Genomic DNA, 22,239 nt, shown 5'->3' on the forward strand with positions numbered 1-22,239 from the left:
AAAGCTGCGTAAATTCCAGAAAACGTACCTTAGTTTGTAGATGTGACAACTTTTGCGCAAACCAATAAATATACAATTATTGACTTTTTTTTTACCAAAGACATGTGGCTGAATACATTTTGGCCTAAATGTATGACTAAAATTGAATTTATTGGATTTTTCTAATAACAAAAATTAGAAAATATCATTTTTTTTCAAAATTTGCGGTCTTTTTCCATTTATATCGCAAAAAATTAAAATCGCAGAGGCAATCAAATACCATCAAAAGAAAGTTCTATTTGTGGGAAGAAAAGGACGCAAATTTTGTTTGGGTACAACATTGCATGACCGCGCAATTACCAGTTAAAGCAGCGCAGTGCCAAATTGTAAAAAGACCTCTGGTCATTTACCAGCAAAATGGTCCGGTCTGAAAGTGGTTAAGAGGTCCTGTCATGCTTTTTTTTCCTATTACAAGGGATGTTTACATTCCTTGTAATAGGAATAAAAGTGAAATTTTTTTTATTTTTTTTTAAAAGAACAGTGTAAAAATAAAAAGGTAAAATAAATCAAATAAAAACATTTTTTTAAACAAGCTCACGTGCAGAAGTGAACACATACGTGAGTAGCGCCCGCATATGAAAACGGTGTTCAAACCACACATGTGAGGTATCGCCGCGATCGGTAGAGCGAGAGCAATAATAATCCTCTGTAACTTAAAACATGCAACCTGTAGAATTTTTTAAACGTCACCTATGGAGATTTTTTTTAAGGGTAAAAGTTTGTCGCCATTCCACGAGCGGGTGCAATTTTGAAGTGTGACATGTTGGGTATCAATTTACTCGGCGTAACATTATCTTTCACAATATAAAATAAAAAATTGGGCCAACTTTACTTTTTTTTTAATAAAAAAAAAAAAAAAAAGACGTGTATTTTTTCCCCAAAAAAAGTACGCTTGTAAGACCGCTGCGCAAATACGGTGTGACAGAAAGTATTGCAACAGCCGCCATTTTATTCTCAAGGGGAAAAAATAATGTATAATGTTCGGGGGTTCTACGTAATTTTTTTAGCAAAAAAAAAAACAAACCTGTTTTTGACTTGTAAACAACAAATCTCACAAAGAGGCTCGGTCCTTAACCGCTACAATACAGGGCACTTTCACCCCCTTCCTTCCCAGCCCAATTTTCAGCTTTCAGCGCTCTATCGCTTTCAGTGACAATTGCGCGGTCGTGCTACACTGTACCCAAATGAAATTGTTATCATTTTGTTCGCACAAATAGAGCTTTATTTTGGTGTTATTTATTCATGACTCCGTTTTTTATTTTTTGCGATATAAGCGCAAAAAAAGCGGAAATTTGGAAAAAAAACAATATTTTCTTTTTTCTATTTGAAAAGAAATCCAATAAAATCAAATTTTGTCATAAATTTAAGCCAAAATGTATTCTGCTACATGTTTTTGGTAAAAAAAATTCCGTTAACTGTATAATAATTGGTTTGTGTGATCACGGACATATGTACGCAAATGATCATGTACATATGTGTGCAGGTGATCACGTACATATGTGTGCAGATAATCATTGGGACATGTGATTTTAGTGGGACATATGTGGGGGACATGTTTTTATTATTAGGGACATGTGTTTTTATCATTTGGGGACATGTATGTTTTGGGGACATGTGTGGGGACTGTGTTTATACTGTGTGGTGTGTTGTGTGTGTACACTAGACTGGTGATCAGTGAGTAAAAAGCTGTAAAAAGCAGCCCATACTCACTGATCATCAGCCGGCTGCAGCGTTCTGCTCTCCTCTCCTCAGCGATGACTTCCGTGTGAGGAGAGGAGAGCCGATTGCCTAGCAACCGGCTGTTTGTTTACATCACATGATGGCCGTGATTGGACACGGCCGTCATGTGATCAGGAGGGCCAATCACAGAGCCCTCCTGCCGATCTCAGATGTGCCGTGTCCGGGTGACACGAGCACGTCGGGATCGCGCCGCTGCGCGCGCGATCCCGCTACTTCTGAATGACGTTCAGGAACGTCCTATCAGGAGTAGACGGCTCCCACCCGGCCGTATATATGCATTGGCCGGGTGGGAAGTGGTTAAGTGGTTAAAAAAAATAAAAAAATGAATTGGATGTTTTATAGCAGAAAGTAAAAAAATAAACATTTTTTTTTTTCCAAAATTGTCTTTTTTTTGTTTATAACGCAAAAAATAAAAACCCCAGTGGTGATCAAATACCACCAAAAGAAATATCTATTTCCTTAATTTAATTTGTGTACATTTTTTAAAGATACAGGGAAGAAACAAACAGGGGACTGGAGGGTAACCAACCCCCGGGACTTTTAAGACGGTGCCCAATATCAAGGCAGGATAATCACATGCAAAAAATAAAATCAATATAATTTTATTAAGAGTACAAATACATAAAACATTTCCGGAAAAGGAAAATATATAAATATATATATAAGTAACAAGTCCTAAAGTACAAGAACTAGTGCAGAGTCATACAAAACTACACATGTTACCGAACTTGTACATTATATATGCTGCATTTTTATCTACATGTTTCGCTCTTCTGAGCTTCTTCGGGACATTGCAGCTTGTACAGTTACACAGAGAAACTGAAAAAATACAAAATAATCAATGAATTTATTATTTATTATTACTAGTTACTTATATTTATATATTTTCCTTTTCCGGAAATGTTTTATGTATTTGTACTCTTAATAAAATTATATTGATTTTATTTTTTTTGCATGCGATTATCCTGCCTTGGTATTGGGTACCGTCTTAAAAGTCCCGGGGGTTGGTTTGCCTCCAGTCCCCTGTTTGTTTCTTCCCTGTATCTTTAAAAAATTCATATCCTGGGATGTGGTACCACTTTACTTCTTGATCAAACCTCATGTATTTAAATCTTTTGTATTAATTTGTGTACAGTGTTGCATGACCGTGCAATTTCCAGTTAAAACAGCACAGTGCTGAATAGCAAAAAAATGGCCTGATCGTGAAGGGGGGGGGTAAAACCTTCCGGAGCTGAAATGGATAATATGAAGAGGTATTGCCGACGTGTGTTTGATGGTGACAGGTAAACTTTTCAGCTGGGTGAAAGACGAGACTACAGCAGCAGCAGATTCATATATTATGAAAATATACAGTATTTAATGTATTCTGATAGATATATAATAATTAATTCATCACATCCAATCTGGGATGAGCTACGTAGCTAAAAAAATTTTAAATTCATACAGTTTAAAAGTATATATTATTCCACATACAGAAATATTTCATTACTATCTACAAGTATCCAGAGACTAAACATCTCCTGTGCAAAATCACAAATCGGCATCTCTAAAAAAATGAATAAATAAAGAAATGGCCTTTTCATGGCTCAGCAGCAATCAATTCTCTTCAGGTAACTGAATCCGGGAGAGACAGCGCCTCCTATAGGTCGAAGTCCTGCAGATCCCCCCAGCTGGGGCCAAACTTCACCTTCACCTTCAGACTGACCGATAACTTCACCGCGTTCTCCATCTCACTCTTAATGATCTGCGCCACCTGCGGGTGAGAGATGGCATCACTATCTCGGCGGGCCACAAATTCTGTATTCAAAATGTAGATGTGACATGTAGGGCCTCGTTCACACATGCAATTACATGCGTGCCCTGTGCAAGGAGCCGTGTTTGGCCAAGAGGGGGGTGGCACGGGTGTGGTATGCATCCCTGTACAGGCATGTGCCAATGCTGTCTATTGGGAAGGCGGCGGCCACAGCTCGGGCGGGTGTGTGTTCCCGAACTCATTCTGGGTGCATTCAGATCTGGGCACCCGCATGGACATCGTGTTGTGTCCATGCAGTCCCAGTATCCTAAAAGCTCGCCGTACACCGATCGAAATTTGACTGGTTCCTGCTGAACTGGCTGTTTCTAATCAGTGCGGGGCCAGCCCTGCTAGACAGAAGTTGATCGTGTAATTGACTTCTGTTCAACCCCTTCCTGCCCTATAGCTGCAGGTTATTAGTGTCCGTCAGTGCAGCCCCCCCCCCCATCAACTCAACATAAGCGCAGCCCCCCCGTCAGCGCAACATCAGTGCAGCCTCCCCATCAGTGCAGAACCCCCCCCCCCCATCAGTTCAACATAAGCGCAGCCCCCCCCCCCCGTCAGCACATCAGTGCAGCCTCCCCATCAGTGCAGAACACCCCCCCGTCAGCGCAACAACATCAGCGCAGCCTATTGGTCTCGCTTTCAGAATACAATGTCCCTTCGGGGGGATTCCTCCATCCACCTGGTTTGTGTGAATGGAGGAATGTGTTCCTCTTTTTTTGTTCAGCCTACTGGACAAATGGAAAAAAAAAAAAAAGAAGGATAGCCTATGGCCAGCTTGGATCGATGTCATTTTGCATGTGCCATAGGCGTTTAATCCTTATGAAAGCGGGAAATCACTGTAATAGGCTCTTCTACCACTACAGTGATTGCCACTCGTTTCCGGGTCCCGTGCTGGGCGGCTGCTCTGCTGCATAGTGAACACAGGAGGTCAGCTGTTCAGCCCGGGATCCTATTAGGGAACACATCTGCATCTTCTCAATGAAAGCAAAGCGTTCTGCGATTTGATGAGGTGTATAGGTGCGGTGTTGATGTCACAATAGCCACATCGTCCAATCAGAGCAACGCTTTGCATTTATTGAGAAAATGCAAGGTATTCTCTCAATGGCGCCTCCTGTGTTCGCCAAGCAGCATGGCAGACAAGTGGCCCGGGGGGCTAGCGACAATCAGTGTAGTAGCGTTGTCTATTACAGTGATTTCTAACTTCCAGGGGTATACTCAGGGGCTTAACTATAGGGGGTGCAGCAGTTGCGACCGCAACTGGGCCCTGTGCTGCAGGGTGCCCATGCAGCCCCCTCTACATATGGCCGGCAGCAGCATAGGAAGCTAGGGGTACCAGTGCACCATGCACACGGGTGGCTGGAGGTGGAGGGTGACTAGCAGAGCTCCATGCTCAACTATCGCACTGGCTGCTCTTTAGTTGTGCATTCCCTGCATGACCTGTATCCTCGGCCGGCTCCTCAGAGTACCCCTCTCCTGCTCCATGCATTGCCGCTCAGTCCGATGTCTGTTCTCCCCAGCCAGAGTCCCGCCCACCCCCCGAATCCGGCCCACACTGCACTGCATACTTCTCCCGGGTAAACAAACTTTAAGCACACAGATGTAATGCAGCCCTATGAGAGCCCCCCGGAGGACACTGCAGGCTTGTCTGCCAGCCCCCCTCCTCCCCCGTCATACACAGATGATGAAAGGTCTTTCTGGGAGATATGCTGATCACTCGTCCAGCACGCTGGATGGAGCCCAGGCCAACATGGATGAGTGCGCGGCCTACAGCTTGGTCATGGTGAGAGGACCCCATCCCCCACACACCATTACATACCCCCTCCATCTCCCCCTGGGGACAGGGACCCCTTCTTACATGGGGACAGGGACCCCCACCTCCCCTGGGGACAGGGACCCCTTCTCACCTGGGGGCAGTAACTTCATCTGCCCTGGAGAAAAGGACCTCATCTCTTCTGGGGCTGGGGACCCCATCCTGCCTAGGGACAGTCTCCTAATAGGGCCCCTAAAAATAAAAAAAAAGACTGATGCCAGTGGTGGAACTACAGGGCTCACAAAGGTCATACCTGTGACCACGCCCTGGAGTTCCACCGCCAGACTCGGAGGGAAGGGCCCTGGCTGGGGTTCAGGGGGGCCCTTCATGGTTTCTTGCATCGGGGCCCTGAAGGTTCTAGTTACGCCCACTGGGTATACCCCATGCGTGGCGCAGACATCTGAACTGGACTGATGTATCTCTGCAAGAACAGCTATACCCGAAAATTCAGCTGCAACTGTAACAAAACGTCCTTTTCAGATTCAGAATACTTTAATAATCCCAAAAGCGAAAAGACTAAAATAAACTTGTTTTTTTTTTTTAAATATAAGATAACAGAAGGATACGAAACAGACCCACAGCAACCACCCCAACACCTTTCACCGATCCGACATTAAACTGGCGGGGAAATGGTTGAGCAGTTGCCATGGGTTACCGTTCATCGTTCATTTTCATCCACTGCCCGACCATGCTGGTAGAATACAACAAAAAAAAGAAAAAAAAAAAGGTGCTGAATGAGAATTGTTTTTGTACAGCTAAAGAAGACAAATCACCTGAATGACATCATCCTCCGCCACTTCATACAGGAGCTCGTCATGAAGCTGCAGGATGAAGAACGCTCCGCGGGATGGAGGCGAGAAATTCCCTCTCCTCTCCGTTCGCTCTGTATATATACACACAACATAAAGGGACTATTAAAAAAAACTATTGCAAGAAGAGCTGGCAGATAGAACAGAAAAATAGGTGTGTGAACTGTAATACATCAGGACGGGATACTATAAGAGAACAATCACTGCCTGAATATAATGGAATATGGATTTACGAGAGAACATTGCTGGGACTGATAGGGACACATCAGCCCATAGTCCTCAAGTTGCAATTGCACTTAAAGGGGTTGTAAAGGTTTGTTTTTTATTTTCTAAATAGGTTCCTATAAGCTAGTGCATTGTTGGTTCACTTACCTTTTCCTTCGATTTCCCTTATAAATGTTTTTTTTCTTTGTCTGAATTTCTCACTTCCTGTTCCTCCTCAGTAAGCTGTTCTGGCTGACTAACCACCGCTCGGATGATGGTGAGAAGTTTACTGAGGAGAAACAGGAAGTGAGATATTCAGACAAAGAAAAAAAACATTTAGAAGGGAAATCGAAGGAAAAGATAAGTGAACCAACAATGCACTAGCTTAGAGGAACCTATGTAGAAAATAAAAAACAAACCTTTACAACCCCTTTAAAGTGGAGTTCCAGGCTGGGTGAAAAAAATGAAATAAAAATTTAAAAAAGTCAGCAACTACAAATATTATACAAATACTGTAGATGCTGACTTTTAAATATAAGGACACTTACCTGTCCAGGGAGCCCGCGATGTCGGCAGCCAAAGCCAAGCCATCCCTCGGCTCCGGGTGGAGACGCCGGTGTTGTGTCGAATACTGTCCCCTCGTCAGATAGTGTCCGCCCTGTACTGCGCTTGAGCAGTACGGAGGACAAGGAGACGCCGAAGGTCTCTGAAGATGAACGTCGCCTGCGCACTGAGTCCAGGTTCAAGCCCCACCATCCAAATGGACATAGAGCTAGAATAAAAAATAGCTGAGCGAAACAAGGCCGTGCCCGAAGCGTGGTGAGCAAAGCGTGCCCACGAAGGGCCCTGTTACTATGTGCCACCGTATGTTCACTTGGATGGTGGGGCTTGCACCTGGACTCAGTGCGCAGGCGCCGCTCTTCTTCTGAGACTTTCGGAGTCTCCTTGTCCTCCGGACTGCCCAAGCGCAGTACGGGGCGGACACTATCCGATGGCCGGACAGTTTTTGACAGAACACCGGCAATCCTTACTAAGGGAAACAGGAAGTGAAGCCTTGCGGCTCTTCTCTTATTGCACATGTGCGAGTCACGCGACGCTTTGGTGCCTTTGTCTTCTGGGACACACACAGGTCGGGGGGTGGGTTCGCAGAAGGGCACAAAAAAAAAAATGTGGCAGTGACGTACCTCGCCACGGCACAATGGGACGGACGTTCCGAAGAAAACTTACCAAAAAGGTATAAAATAATATTATATATATATATATACTTTGGTTTCAAACGGAGTAAAATTTTTGCCTGAAACTCCTCTTTAAAGCCCCCCCAATGCCTATTCTCTTTCAACAGTATGACTTCCCTCACCAGTGTCTTCTACCCGACTTCTTCCGGGTGCTGGGTTATGGCCGCCTTCACTGGCCAAAGTACATATTTGCCAGCACAGCATAGATCATCAAGTATTGTCTGGAAGTTAAATTGAAGAAAGATCCCATCACGATAGACAAAACTGCAACATTTTGGAGAAGCGCAGGGACCCCCTTCGTCAGTGGTGACACGCATGCCTGATGAAGGGGTCTCTGCGCTTCTCCAAAATGTTGCACTTTGTCCGCCGTGACGCGATCTTTCTTCTATCAAACTTCCAGACAATACTTGATGATCTGTGCTGTGCTGGCAAATATTTACAGTGCCTTGCGCAAGTATTCGGCCCCCTTGAACTTTTCAACCTTTTGCCACATTTCAGGCTTCAAACATAAAGATATAAAATTTTTATTTTTTGTGAAGAATCACCAACAAGTGGGACACAATTGTGAAGTGGAACGAAATCTATTGGATTTTTGAAACTTTTTTAACTAATAAAAAAAATGAAAAGTGGTGCGTGCAAAATGATTTGGCCCCCTTGCGTTAATACTTTGTAGAGCCACCTTTTGCTGCGATTACAGCTGCAAGTCGCTTGGGGTATGTCTCTATCAGTTTTACACATCGAGAGGCTGAAATTCTTGCCCATTCTTCCTTGCAAAACAGCTGGAGCTCAGTGAGGTTGGATGGAGAGTGTTTGTGAACAGCAGTTTTCAGCTCTTTCCACAGATTCTCGATTGGATTCAGGTCTGGACTTTGACTTGGCCATTCTAACACCTGGATACGTTTATTTGTGAACCATTCCTTTGTAGATTTTGCTGTATGTTTGGGATCATTGTCTTGTTGGAAGATAAATCTCCGTCCCAGTTTCAGGTCTTTTGCAGACTCCAACAGGTTTTCATCCAGAATGGTCCTGTATTTGGCTGCATCCATCTTCCCCTCAATTTTAACCATCTTCCCTGTCCCTGCTGAAGAAAAGCAGGCCCAAGCCATGATGCTGCCACCACCATGTGTGACAGTGGGGATGGTGTGTTGAGGGTGATGAGCTGTGTTGCTTTTACGCCAAACATATCGTTTTGCATTGTGGACAAAAAGTTGGATTTTGGTTTCATCTGACCAGAGCACCTTCTTCCACATGTTTGGTGTGTCTCCCAGGTGGCTTGTGGCAAACTTTAGATGAGACTTTTTATGGATATCTTTGAGAAATGGCTTTTTTCTTTCCACTCTTCCACAAAGGCCAGATTTGTGCAGTGTACGACTGATTGTTGTCCTATGGACAGACTCGCCCACCTCAGCTGTAGTTCTCTGCAGTTCATCCAGAGTGATCATGGGCCTCTTGGCTGCATCTCTGATCAGTCTTCTCCTTGTCTGAGCTGAAAGTTTAGAGGGATGGCCAGGTCTTGGTAGATTTGCAGTGGTCTGATACTCCTTCCATTTCAAAATGATCGCTTGCACAGTGCTCCTTGGGATGTTTAAAGCTTGGGAAATCTTTTTGTATCCAAATCCGGCTTTAAACTTCTCCACAACAGTATTACGGACCTGCCTTGGTCTTCATGATGCTCTCTGCGCTTTCAACAGAACCCTGAGACTATCACAGAGCAGGTGCATTTATACAGAGACTTGATTACACACAGGTGGATTCTATTTATCACCATCAGTCATTTAGGACAACATTGGATCATTCAGAGATCCTCGCTGAACTTCTGGAGTGAGTTTGCTGCGCTGAAAATAAAGGGGCCAAATAATTTTGCACGCACCACTTTTCAGTTTTTTATTTGCTAAAAAAGTTTAAAATATCCAATAGATTTCGTTCCACTTCACAATTGTGTCCCACTTGTTGGTAATTCTTCACAAAAAATTAAAATTTTATATCTTTATGTTTGAAGCCTGAAATGTGGCAAAAGGTTGAAAAGTTCAAGGGGGCCGAATACTTTCGCAAGGCACTGTACATTGACCTGTCATGTCTCCAGCTTTCTGTAGCACCCCCTACGTCTGAGCCGTTAGAGAAAACATATGCAATGGGAACGCGCGTCGGCGCGGGATGACGTCATCCCAGCACATGAGATCTGGGCCAGGAATATAAACTGCACTGTGCTCATCGCAAGTCACACCATGTCTTTGTGCAGCCAGCTTTGTACACTGGGGGGGGGGGCACAGTCATGCTGGAACAGAAAGGGGGCCTTTATCAATCTATTAATACAATGTTGGAAGCGCACAATTGTCTAAAATGTCTTTTTTATGAGGTCATCAACAGGACTCGTCACTGGAGACACCTGAAGAGGAGTTTGGCCATATAGTCAGTCAAGCTCATGCCGTATCCCGGCTCAGTGTTTATGGAATCACTCCACGGTTGCTCTGCATCTACAAATGTCCTGGGATGGCCCTGGCTAAACCGCTCTGAATGTACAGACACCGGGCCCAGGCCCTGCGGGAGTTTGGGACTAATAAAAGACAGATAATGAAGAGTTCCAGGCTGTCCTCTCTTATCTCTGCGTTATTCGGGGACACTGAACCACGTCTGACAAGTGACAAGTCAGCCGGCGGCAGTTTCATCCCCTGCGAGCGGCTCTTCCACTTCAAGGTCACAGCTCAAGGTCATTCCCATTAAATCCTCCGTCTCCTGGGGGGGAGAGGGCTGATTAGATATCGCCGCCGCTGCCTTGACAACACGGCAAGGATGAGTTATCCAAACTTTTTTCAGAAGTCAGAAATGCCGGACGGTTCTCTCCACAACTTGTGAAATACAATACAAATACAAGAAAGTGTAGCACTGACCCCCGAAGGAGCGGCTGATTATTTTTGGGCTTACCGTTACCTTCTCCACCTCGTGTGCGTCTAGGGGGTTTCCCGAGCTTGATGGCCCAATGAACTGTAGAGGCCGACACCTGATCCACTTTAGGGATTTTTATTTGCAAAAACATTGAACAGAACTCAGTCTCAGTAGGGAATAGAGGGTAAGAGTAGGGAAGTTCTCAGCAGGGAACAGAGGGTATGGGTAGGGAAGTTCTCAGTAGGGAAAAGAGGGTATGGGTATGGAAGTTCTCAGTAGGGAATAGATGGTATGGGTAGGGAAGTTCTCAGTAAGGAATAGATGGTATGTGTAGGGAATAGAGGGTATGGGTAGGAAAGTTCTCAGTAAGGAATAGATGGTATTGGTAGGGAAGTTCTCAGTAGGGAAAAGAGGGTAGGAAAGTTCTCAGTAAGGAATAGATGGTATGGGTAGGGAAGTTCTCAGTAGGGAATAGAGGGTATGGGTAGGGAAGTTCTCAGTAGGGAATAGAGGGTATGGAAGTTCTCAGTAGGGAATAGAGGGTATGGGTAGGGAAGTTCTCAGTAGGGAAAAGAGGGTATGGGTAGGGAAGTTCTCAGTAGGGAAAAGAGGGTATGGGTAGGGAAGTTCTCAGTAGGGAAAAGAGGGTATGGGTAGGGAAGTTCTCAGTAGGGAAAAGAGGGTATGGGTAGGGAAGTTCTCAGTAGGGAATAGAGGGCATGGGTAGGGAAGTTCTCAGTAGGGAATAGAGGGTATGGAAGTTCTCAGTAGGGAATAGAGGGTATGGGTAGGGAAGTTCTCAGTAGGGAAAAGAGGGTATGGGTAGGGAAGTTCTCAGTAGGGAAAAGAGGGTATGGGTAGGGAAGTTCTCAGTAGGGAATAGAGGGCATGGGTAGGGAAGTTCTCAGTAGGGAATAGAGGGTATGGGTAGGGAAGTTCTCAGTAGGGAATAGAGGGTATGGGTAGGGAAGTTCTCAGTAGGGAATAGAGGGTATGGAAGTTCTCAGTAGGGAAAAGAGGGTATGGGTAGGGAAGTTCTCAGTAAGGAATAGATGGTATGGATAGGGAAGTTCTCAGTAGGGAATAGAGGGCATGAGTAGGGAAGTTCTCAGTAGGGAATAGAGGGCATGGGTAGGGAAGTTCTCAGTAGGGAATAGAGGGTATGGGTAGGGAAGTTCTCAGTAGGGAAAAGAGGGTATGGGTAGGGAAGTTCTCAGTAAGGAATAGATGGTATGGGTAGGGAAGTTCTCAGTAGGGAATAGAGGGCATGAGTAGGGAAGTTCTCAGTAGGGAATAGAGGGTATGGGTATGGAAGTTCTCAGTAGGGAAAAGAAGGTATGGGTAGGGAAGTTCTCAGTAGGGAATAGAGGGTATGGGTATGGAAGTTCTCAGTAAGGAATAGATGGTATGGGTAGGGAAGTTCTCAGTAAGGAATAGATGGTATGGGTAGGGAAGTTCTCAGTAGGGAATAGAGGGCATGAGTAGGGAAGTTCTCAGTAGGGAATAGAGGAAAGCTCAGGTACTCTTGGAACTGCTGACACTTGATTGTCTCTCTATGCAATCCAGGGAATATCCATTCGCAACTGGATATTACAACTATCGGATAAATCCCCTTTTTGTGAATTTAGCAACCGACAGGTGATTCAGATAAAGCAAAGTCTCTCTCACAGACTTGGTTGTAACTGAAGGATAAAATTAGAGAACTCTCATACGGTACCAGTATCTTGCAGCCGGTCCGGCGATACCATAAGGGTGTGGATTCACCTTGGTGTCCTTTCCAGCTCAGCTTCCAGGCTCTTGACGAGCAGCCAACCTCGTGCGTGGCCCTCTTCTGAAGAGTCCTCCCCTGGTTGAGTTTCCAGTTGCTGGGCCTTTCCAAAACCGAGACGGCACCCGACCACCTTGGAACCCTCCTTCCAGTTACTGCACCTCGGGCTAGCCAGCCTCGAGACTCGGAAACTGATGGATCCGCACCCCAGGCCATGAGGGCCTCTGGGGGCTGGTCAGGAGGACCAGGACCATGGAGTCAGAACATACTTCTGGACCGGAACCTCGAACCGTGTGACACCCGCATCTTAAAGTACCCTCTCCCGGAAGACACAGCAAGAGTGACACTCCCACTGGGCGGGCTCAGAGAGAAGGTAACCTTAAAGCACCCAACCAGACTGTGTTTCCATGCCTACCAGAGGAGACAGCGCCCCCCCCCATGGCCAGGCCGAACACCCCATAGTCCAGTCAGACTGATGCTGAGGTCAAAATTTGGAACAATCATACCCAAACCAAACTGCGGTTTAGGTGTAACTTTAAATTTCAAAAAACACATAGCGCGTGCTCTTCAGGAGCCGGCGCTACACAAATCAGTTTATAGATCATTTTCTAAGGTGCAGAGAACACCCCCCCCCCCCCCCCCCATAAATTGAATGTATGATTCATACGAGAGCCAAAAGTCTAACAAAGATTTTAGTGCATACGTGTCACAGGACAGTTGCCATAGACAACAGCATAGGTAACACATACAAGAGAGCATATACAAGCATTAATACATATTAAAAAAAAAAACACAGAGCGGTACCAAAACATAGCGGAGTTCCTAATCCCATAGTTTCACGGTATTCAAATAGCCCCTTTCTAAAAGGAGAACCGCTATGAATGCCCCTTCCTCCAATGCGCAAGGCTTCTGTGGGGTGTAGCAGCTTGCACAGTGCCACCATTCTGAGAAGGTTGGCAGCCCTTGCACATTGGCTGGCACCAGCCGAGACTTCAGTTGCATTCATGCAGGCCTCCATTGATAAAGGGGTATTCTGAATTCTCCGAAAAATACTGGGATCCTTTGCTTTGGTTATTGGCTCTGTATTCTTCTGCTATGTATTTATGCTTGTATATGAAGTCCTGCATATCAGACGGTCTCCAAATGTATCCACTTTTAGACGTTCCTCTTCAGAGAAGCCTATCCTGCCTCCGTCTAACAACTGCACTATTTTCTCCATTAGCTCATCCCCCCCCCCCCCCCCCACAGCTATTACCCTTTTGTATAACTTGACCCTCCCTCCTAGATTGTAAGCTCTAACGAGCATGGCCCTCTGATTCCCCCCTGTCTTGTATTGAATTGTATTGTACTGTCTGCCCTAATGTTGTAAAGCGTTGCGTAAACTGTCGGCGCTATATAAATCCTGTATAATAATAATAATGAGGTCCTGTATATATGAGGTCCTGTATATATGAGGGCGCAGGCTGCATTTTGCAGGCTGCCGATCCAGCAGAATAGCCCCTGAGATCATTTTATAAAACAATCTCACATGCCCACAGATGCGCTGGCAGTTGGAAACATGAAAACTTTGGGCAAAGAAATCTGCGGCAGTTACCCATGGCAACCGGATACTGCGGCTGCCATCTAAAAGCCGATTACTACTCTGAACAGCTGCTTCTCTCCCCTCCACCTCCCCCCCCCCCCCCCCTCATTGTTTGTATATCAGCCATTTGTGGTCCCGTCATACCTCAGTGACATGGAGGCTCCCGGGATTTCCCGGCAATCTTCCTACCTGCAGGACGCGGTTGCGCGCGGTGTCGGTGCGATTTGGGTACTGAAGGAAAAGCCGCTTCCAGGCGTTTCTGGATGTTCACGGTGGCGGTTTTGACAATGTCGGCGGCCGATCCCTGGACCGTCGTGTTCACCGCTTGTCGCTCTGCCTGACAGAAGGAACAAACACACATTTTCATATCAGATTTACAGTAAATCTCTATTTACATCACCAACCGGCTGATCTGGGCCACAGGGCTCCAAGGGGGGGCCGCCAACCGTCCATTCTACAAACAACCAGGAGAATAGAAAGGGGATCATTGTGTGCCGATACACAGAGCCAAAGAAACCTCATCAGTTTAACCAATGAGAGCGAGACAACTTTTTTTTCGATTGAAAAAGCCCATGGCGTGCAAAACACACCCAAAAAACGTCCACCCGGTGCATAAAAAAAGTGCACACACAGAGTGACACACTAAAAAGTGCAAATGGGTGTCTGACGTCCTCCACTAGGAAGGACCATACCCTGATCCCCCGGGGCGTTAGGCTCCAGACAGGGACTGAGGTACCAGACTCATCAGTGGTCGTCTAGCCGAAGCCAGACAACCTCCTTTCCCCGGGAGGACTGCCGAAACAGAACCTCCTAGGTACTTGGTACTATGGGGGCTTCCCCGAAGGTAGGCCCCCCCAATGGAGGTTGGACCAAGCCAGAAGGCCTATGTCCGCCCTCCCACAAGACTTTCAGGATTGGTCCGAGGACCGACACCCTACTCATCAAAACGTGAAAGTGACAAACGTGACTCACACAACACAAATAAAAATAAATAAAAAGTGAGGAAAGGGATAGTGAAGAGGAAAGTGAAAAGTTGACCATTGTGCAATACAATGACCAGGCCCTCTGGCCAGGAATCAAAAATTCCTCTGGTCCTACCCAAAAGGCCAGGCCCTAGAGGCAGGTGTAAAAAAGCGTGTTAATGGTGACGTGACCTAGATGCCGAATATCAGTGTGCAAAGCACAGTGAACATAAGGCACCCCTGGACTGCCACTCCAGGGGCACATCACCATGGGCTTTTCAACAGAAGCATCCCCGACCACCCCAGCCCAGACCACGACAGCCCCCACCCCAGCCAGAAAGGCATGGAGACCCAGGAGCTTGGTGAGACCATTTGCCATCAGGTCAAACCCTCACTCCCATCACTCCTACCTAATTACATTCGGGAAGTACAGGCCGCCCCCCTGCTGGAACAGGAGAACAAACATTCCCTCCCGAAAAACTGACTGGAGCTAAAGCTGCCACAATCCAAGCCAGAAGGCCAGGGTCCCCTCCCCTGGCGCCGACCAGTGGTTCTCCATCCCCATCAGAAGGCTTCCCATTCAGCTACGAACCGCTCCGGGTCACCTTTACACCAACAGGCTTTGCATAGCAACTGCCACACCTGCTCCACCTCGCCGTAGAACAGGGACGGAAGCAAGCGCCACCTATTGGTAACTGATAAGAACAGATACTACACTTGATCTTAGCCAAAAGGCCGAGAAGCGAGACAACTAATTTGCTTGCAATGAGAGTGATGCTAAACAATATAGAACCCGACACCTTAGACAACTTTGTGTCTGAGCCCAGCCCATTCCCTTAACAGAGACAGTAAGGGAATGGGCAGCTCTCAGTGCATGATGGGAGATCGTTATTTTCCTGACTGAAACCTGCTCAGCCTTAAAGCGGAGGTCCACCCTAAATTGGACCTTCCGCTCATCGGAATCCTCCCCCCCTCCGGCGCCACAATTGGCACCTTTCAGGGGGGAGGGGGGTGCAGTTACCTGGATAATCCAGGTAACTGCACCCACTTCCGGGATAGCTCTCTGCGGAAAGGGGCGTAGATTACGCCCCTTTCTGCAAGTGCCCGCCCCCTTCCGCAAGTGCCCCGCTGCCTGCTGGGAAACACACAGATCCCAGAGGCAGCGGGGACCGTCCTTATTGCGCAGCGCAACTCGCGCATGCTCAGTAGGGAACCGGGAAATGAAGCCGAAAGGCTCCACTTCCTGATTCCCATACCCAAGATGGCGGCGGCAGCACCCGAGTGACGATCTAGAGATTGGCTTCGGGTGCCGACATCGCGGGCGCGCTGGACAGGTAAGTGTCACTATTGTAAAAGTCAGCAGCTGCAGTATTTGTAGCTGCTGGCTTTAAAAAAAAAAAAAAAACGCGGAGTCCCGGCGGACTCCCGCTTTAAAGTCATAAAAATAAAAAAATATTCTGTACATCTGTAGAGCTCACCGTGTTTTAAATCTCTAAAACTGCTGCAGATGTACAGAAAATACCTTCGATCCGCCAGAAATCCGGTGAGCTCCGAACGTCCTGCAGTGAGCCGACGACTGTCTCTGTTGCACTATAATGTAGATCAGGGGCCCCCAATCTTTTCAGTACGAGGGCCACATTGTGTACCTTACTAATAATCGCGGGCCAAAAAACAAATCAGTTTTATAAATCAATGATCATCAATCCCCCCTTTTCACATCATACGCACCCCCAATCCATTACAACCCCCCTTTTCACATCAAACCCCCCCCCCCCTCTCCATCAGAGTTGCTGTGGGCTGTGTAAAATCTTGATGCGGGCCAGATGGAGCCCCTCGGGCAACATACCCCTCTGACCTAAAGTAGTGTTGTCACCAATTGTCCAGGTCCTCTCTGCTGGACTATAGGGCACTTACCCTTCTCCTCATCTCCATAGCCCCCATTCATCTCCATAATCACCCCCCCCCCCCACCAATCCGCCGCCCCAATCATTTAATCCTCTCTGCTTTCCCCATCTATATAAAAACATGGGGAGGATTTCAGTGCAGCAGAGGCAGCGTTGTCAGCTCAGTACAGAAAGTTATTAAAGTGTATTTCCAGTCCAAAGCCAACTAAGCCTAAATCTGACTGGTGGATACAAAAGACGGCGCATGATCAGAAACAAAAAAAAAAAAAAAAAAAAAAAAAGCCTTGGTCATACGAGAATTTTTCGTACAATTAGTTATGAAAGGAAATAGTAGGTATTCTGGATGACCACCCGTCTATTAGGTACACCAACAGGGCCCTCAGATATCTGGAGACACCGAATGAAATGAGAAGCAGGTTGTGCATTCATATAAAGGTCTACTTTTATTGGGTGCGTATACAGCTTATATATGGTTCAATCAAAAGAAGGGAGGGGGGAGTGGTTAGCAAATGATGTATTTGTATAGAAATATATATATTGTTATATAAAAGTCAGTGACCCTTAGATACATTATGAGTTAACACAGGTCAACAGACCATCTGGTTAGGAGTCATAAGTCATGCATCCTGTCCCATAGCCTACAGAACAGGGAAGGACAAACCAAACCACAATGATATATAGATATATATATATATATATATATATATATATATATATATATATATATGCACTATAGCAGTTTATTGTATTAACAGTATTCTTGAGTTAAAATCTAAAATGGAGTCACAATGGTTTGGGCATATTATTACAAGTATCATCCTCAGTTTCGACTTGCTGAGACCCATTGAGGAAGACCGGGCGAACACTCATCCCATTTCCTTTTAAGGTGTACTGGGCTTAAGCCTATTCTATCTACCCTGTAAAAGGAAATATCTGTATACTTATCTATTCTGAAGTCGCTCCGGTAAAACTTGATCTCCCCCGCACTGTAGAGGAGAAATCGCTGACACCAGCTGCAGAGGCTGCGCGATGACGTCGCCCATAGGCTTAAAGCGGTAGTAAACCTGCTAATGTTTTTTTTTTTTTTTTTTTACCACCTGCAAAGCAAAAGGCATAATGAGCTTGTATGCACCGCATACTAGCTCATTATGAAATGCTTACCTTAGAAGGAGGCCCCGACATCTGGCCCGATCCACGCCGAGGGAGCAGACATGCTCCCTCTGCGTTTCTTCCGGGTATCTCGGCTCCGGCGCTGTGAGTGGCCGGAGCCGCGATATCGTCACTCCCGCACATGCGCGCGGGAGATTTCATCCCGGTCGAGTCCGGCCACTGCCGGACTTTCAGCCGAGAATCCCCCTTGTGCACATGCGCCGCTGCAGTCAGCGGCGCATACTGAGGGGAATATCTCCTAAACCGTACAGGTTTAGGAGATTTTTTTTACCTACAGATAAGCCTTATTATAGGCTTTCCTGTAGGTAAAAGTAAAAAAAAAATGAGTATACAACCGCTTTAATACGGGGCAGCCATTGTCGGCCGTCCCTCTTCTACACTATGACTTGATCATGTGACTGGACTGGAGCGACTTTAGAATAGGCAAGTATAGACATCTTTCCTTTTACAAGTTAAGATTGAATAGTCTTAGAATGGGGGTTGGGGTAGATTTAAGCTTAGAGACTGTGACTGGAATTACACTTAAAAAATAAAAAATAAAAAAAGAACGTCCTGCCGACCCCCCCCCCAATTTTTAACAATTTTATGACCCCCCCACTTAGATGAAGATGGCATCTGCAGATTTCAGATACTCCTCCATCCAGTGGATCCAGCGTCGTCCAGATCGTCTCATGCCCGGCCACAGCTCCATCCTGCGCCGCCGCGTTCTCTCAGACATCGAGATGCCCGCTGGCTCTTCCGGGTTCAGCGGTCGGGCCTCTTGATGACATGCCGATGGGCCCGCCCCCACCATCTTTTCCTTAAATGAAAGGCTAAGCCTCCTGTGATATGTCACGTGCATATCCCGGGAGGCACAGTGGGCAGTGTGTGCGCCAATCGCCTAAGGCAAATGATGCACATGAGGAGGCGGGCCGGACTTTTTTTTTTTTTTTTTTTTGCCCCCAAAAAAAAAAAAAAAAAGATGAAACCCCTCCCCCCAGATACTTCTGCAGGATGAGTGGAATGGAAGGAACATGAGGAAGAGTGTTCAGGTCCGCTTTGATTATATAGCAAATTTATATTTTATAATCTCCAAAGTGAACTAATTGGAATGATCCAATTGGGGGTTCCTCGGCTGTACTCACATGGGCCCGGGCGTGGTGATTTGAGTCTTTGATGGCAGGCAGGTACCTGCGGCGTCCTAGGATGGTCTGTACGAAGCCATTGCTGGTGCAGTTCTTCACCGTCTCCTTCAGGAACCTCCGAATCCCTGTCGGGAGAGAGGAGTTATCGCCATTACTGCTCTGATACAGGGAGAAGCCTCTGCTGGGAGCCAGGCATGTACTGGCCATCGGGACTACAGGGAGTTTCCCGGTGGGCTGATGGCTCAGTGGGACACTCTGATGTAAAGGGGCTGGTGATGGGACACTCTGATGTAAAGGGGCTGGTGATGGGACACTCTGATGTAAAGGGGCTGGTGATGGGACACTCTGATGTAAAGGGGCTGGTGATGGGACACTCTGATGTAAAGGGGCTGGTGATGGGACACTCTGATGTAAAGGGGCTGGTGATGGGACACTCTGATGTAAAGGGGCTGGTGATGGGACACTCTGATGTAAAGGGGCTGGTGATGGGACACTCTGATGTAAAGGGGCTGGTGATGGGACACTCTGATGTAAAGGGGCTGGTGATGGGACACTCTGATGTAAAGGGGCTGGTGATGGGACACTCTGATGTAAAGGGGCTGGTGATGGGACACTCTGATGTAAAGGGGCTGGTGATGGGACACTCTGATGTAAAGGGGCTGGTGATGGGACACTCTGATGTAAGGGGGTGCTCATGGGACACTCTGATGTAAGGGGGTGCTCATGGGACACTCTGATGTAAGGGGCTGGTGATGGGACACTCTGATGTAAGGGGCTGGTGATGGGACACTCTGATGTAAGGGGCTGGTGATGGGACACTCTGATGTAAGGGGCTGGTGATGGGACACTCTGATGTAAGGGGCTGGTGATGGGACACTCTGATGTAAGGGGCTGGTGATGGGACACTCTGATGTAAGGGGCTGGTGATGGGACACTCTGATGTAAGGGGCTGGTGATGGGACACTCTGATGTAAGGGGCTGGTTATGGGACACTCTGATGTAAGGGGGCTGCTCATGGGACACTCTGATGTAAGGGGGCTGCTCATGGGACACTCTGATGTAAGGGGGCTGCTCATGGGACACTCTGATGTAAGGGGGCTGCTCATGGGACACTCTGATGTAAGGGGGCTGCTCATGGGACACTCTGATGTAAGGGGGCTGCTCATGGGACACTCTGATGTAAGGGGGCTGCTCATGGGACACTCTGATGTAAGGGGGCTGCTCATGGGACACTCTGATGTAAGGGGGCCGGTCTGGATGAAGTCCAGGGCCAAATTTCTGTCCCAGTCCGGTCCTGCTGGGAGCCAACACCACGCTCCCATACATGCGGAAGGGTCAGGCAACGACGGATCAAGGTTACCACGTGTGATACATAAAAAGGAGCCAATAAGATCTCCAAATGTGTGCAAACATTCCACAAGTGGCAAAGTTCTGTTACCGGGGGAAGAAAATTTCCAGCACACAGCAAGTTTCCTGCCCAGAGCTTCCACTCCCGACTCCCTAGTTTACTGCACCTGCAGACCACATGTAAACCAGCAGTGCGGTTCTCCACCTTTATATACAATGGGACAGTACAGAGATCTGTAATTATATGTGGGGAGCGCTCCTAATTTCCTGCATGCAGCTCTATTGTTACACTTTAAATATAAGATGTGATCAGTGTGCATTGAAGGCGGATTATTGTTGCATTTGTAGCACTGTGGGTGCTTCTAATCCGTGTTATTCAGTGCAGATATCTGAACAAAGGCTCAAAAGAGTCCCTGCTAAGCCCAACATGTCTGACAATATAGATAACAGAACATGGAGGGTCTCCGCATTTGTACAGATCCGGAACGCAGCTCCCATTTAGATGAATTAACCCCTCCCCAGTGGTGTGATTGGTGGGTGGTTTGTTTTGGTTTGCAAATATGCCCCAGGCATACAAATAAATGAGCTGCACTCCAATGTATTTTTCATGAACTTTATTGATGGCAGAATAGGTCAGAGACTTGCGTCTGTGCCAGTCATGTTTCTCTTCCTTTGGCGATATATTTGTTTTCTTTTATTTATAGTTAAACGTGTTTCTGTTTTCATTTTTTTTTTATTATATTTAGTTTTCATTTTTTGATTTTGTTTCATCTTTGCCTATAAATTATTTTTTATTTTTATTTTATATTTTTATATATTTCATTTTCAATATTATTTTATTATGTATTTTGTATATTTTTCTTTTTTTTATCACAATATATTTTTCCATAATTATTTTTGTTTATAATTTTTTCATATTCACTTTTCTTTTTATTTGTATTTATTTTAATATTTATTTTTCCTTTTATTTTGTTAATTTTTTCTTCGTTTTCCTGCTCTGATTTTTTTCTCCCCCCCCCCCCCTTTTTTTTCCCTCTTCCCTCTCTCTTCTCCCCCCTCTCCGCTCCACAGTTTGTCATTTTCCCCCCTTTTTTTTGTCTCCCCCACCCCCTCCCCCTTTCCTGTCTATTGTGCTTAATTTTTGCTTTTCTTTATTGTCCCCCCCCCCCCCCATGGTGCCTTTCTCTTTTGTTTTCTCCTTCTCCTTTCATTTCCTCTTTCCTTTTTAATATTTCTCCTATTTTCGTCTTACTCATCTCATACCTTTCTCCTGTTCTTGTATCACTCTTCTTTGCTTTTCTCGCCTTTCCTAGCCTTGCTTCCTACACGCTTGCACTTCATCTTCTGCACCGTTGGTTACCTAATTCGGTGTCGGGTGTATGCCATTGGTTTCCATGGTGACGGTGGCGGCCCCGCAGGTAGGTGTCCTCCCGACACCCTGTTGCTATGAGCGCCGTGCGCGGCATACGTGGCACTCCGTGATTGGTGGCTGGACCTCCCATACAGAAAAACGCTGGGGTCTAGTGGTTGATGTGCCCAATCTATTACAGGTACACTGACCCCTCACATGTGGGCTGTATTTTGCAATATTACACCTGAGCCACACGGTGGCGAGATGCAGGCCCCAGCCGCGCGGTGGCGGGATGCAGGCCCCAGCCGCGCGGTGGCGGGATGCAGGCCCCAGCCGCGCGGTGGCGGGATGCAGGCCCCAGCCGCGCGGTGGCGGGATGCAGGCCCCAGCCGCGCGGTGGCGGGATGCAGGCCCCAGCCGCGCGGTGGCGGGATGCAGGCCCCAGCCGCGCGGTGGCGGGATGCAGGCCCCAGCCGCGCGGTGGCGAGATGCAGCTGTGAATGATGGGTGTTG

General features: G+C 46.7%; 1 protein-coding gene and 1 pseudogene across 1 annotated transcript in view; both read right to left on the reverse strand.

Annotated features, from left to right (window-relative positions):
- Nucleotides 1–3,112: 3,112 nt before the first annotated feature.
- Nucleotides 3,113–22,239, reverse strand: part of POLQ (DNA polymerase theta) — a 125,309-nt gene continuing 106,182 nt past the window's right edge. The window contains exons 21-24 of the mRNA XM_077479376.1: nt 19,029–19,153; nt 14,058–14,205; nt 6,161–6,270; nt 3,113–3,532 (exon numbers count right to left, since the gene is read on the reverse strand). Coding sequence (XP_077335502.1) covers nt 3,419–3,532; nt 6,161–6,270; nt 14,058–14,205; nt 19,029–19,153 — 497 coding nt within the window. The 3' untranslated portion in view covers nt 3,113–3,418. The remainder of the gene's footprint in view (nt 3,533–6,160; nt 6,271–14,057; nt 14,206–19,028; nt 19,154–22,239) is intronic.
- LOC143986343 (U2 spliceosomal RNA) lies at nt 15,493–15,577 on the reverse strand (annotated as a pseudogene).

The sequence above is a fragment of the Lithobates pipiens genome, unplaced genomic scaffold (genome assembly GCF_037356315.1).
Source record: "Lithobates pipiens isolate NorthernLeopardFrog02 unplaced genomic scaffold, aLitPip1_a1.2 Scaffold_16, whole genome shotgun sequence".
NCBI classification, from domain to species: domain Eukaryota; kingdom Metazoa; phylum Chordata; class Amphibia; order Anura; family Ranidae; genus Lithobates; species Lithobates pipiens.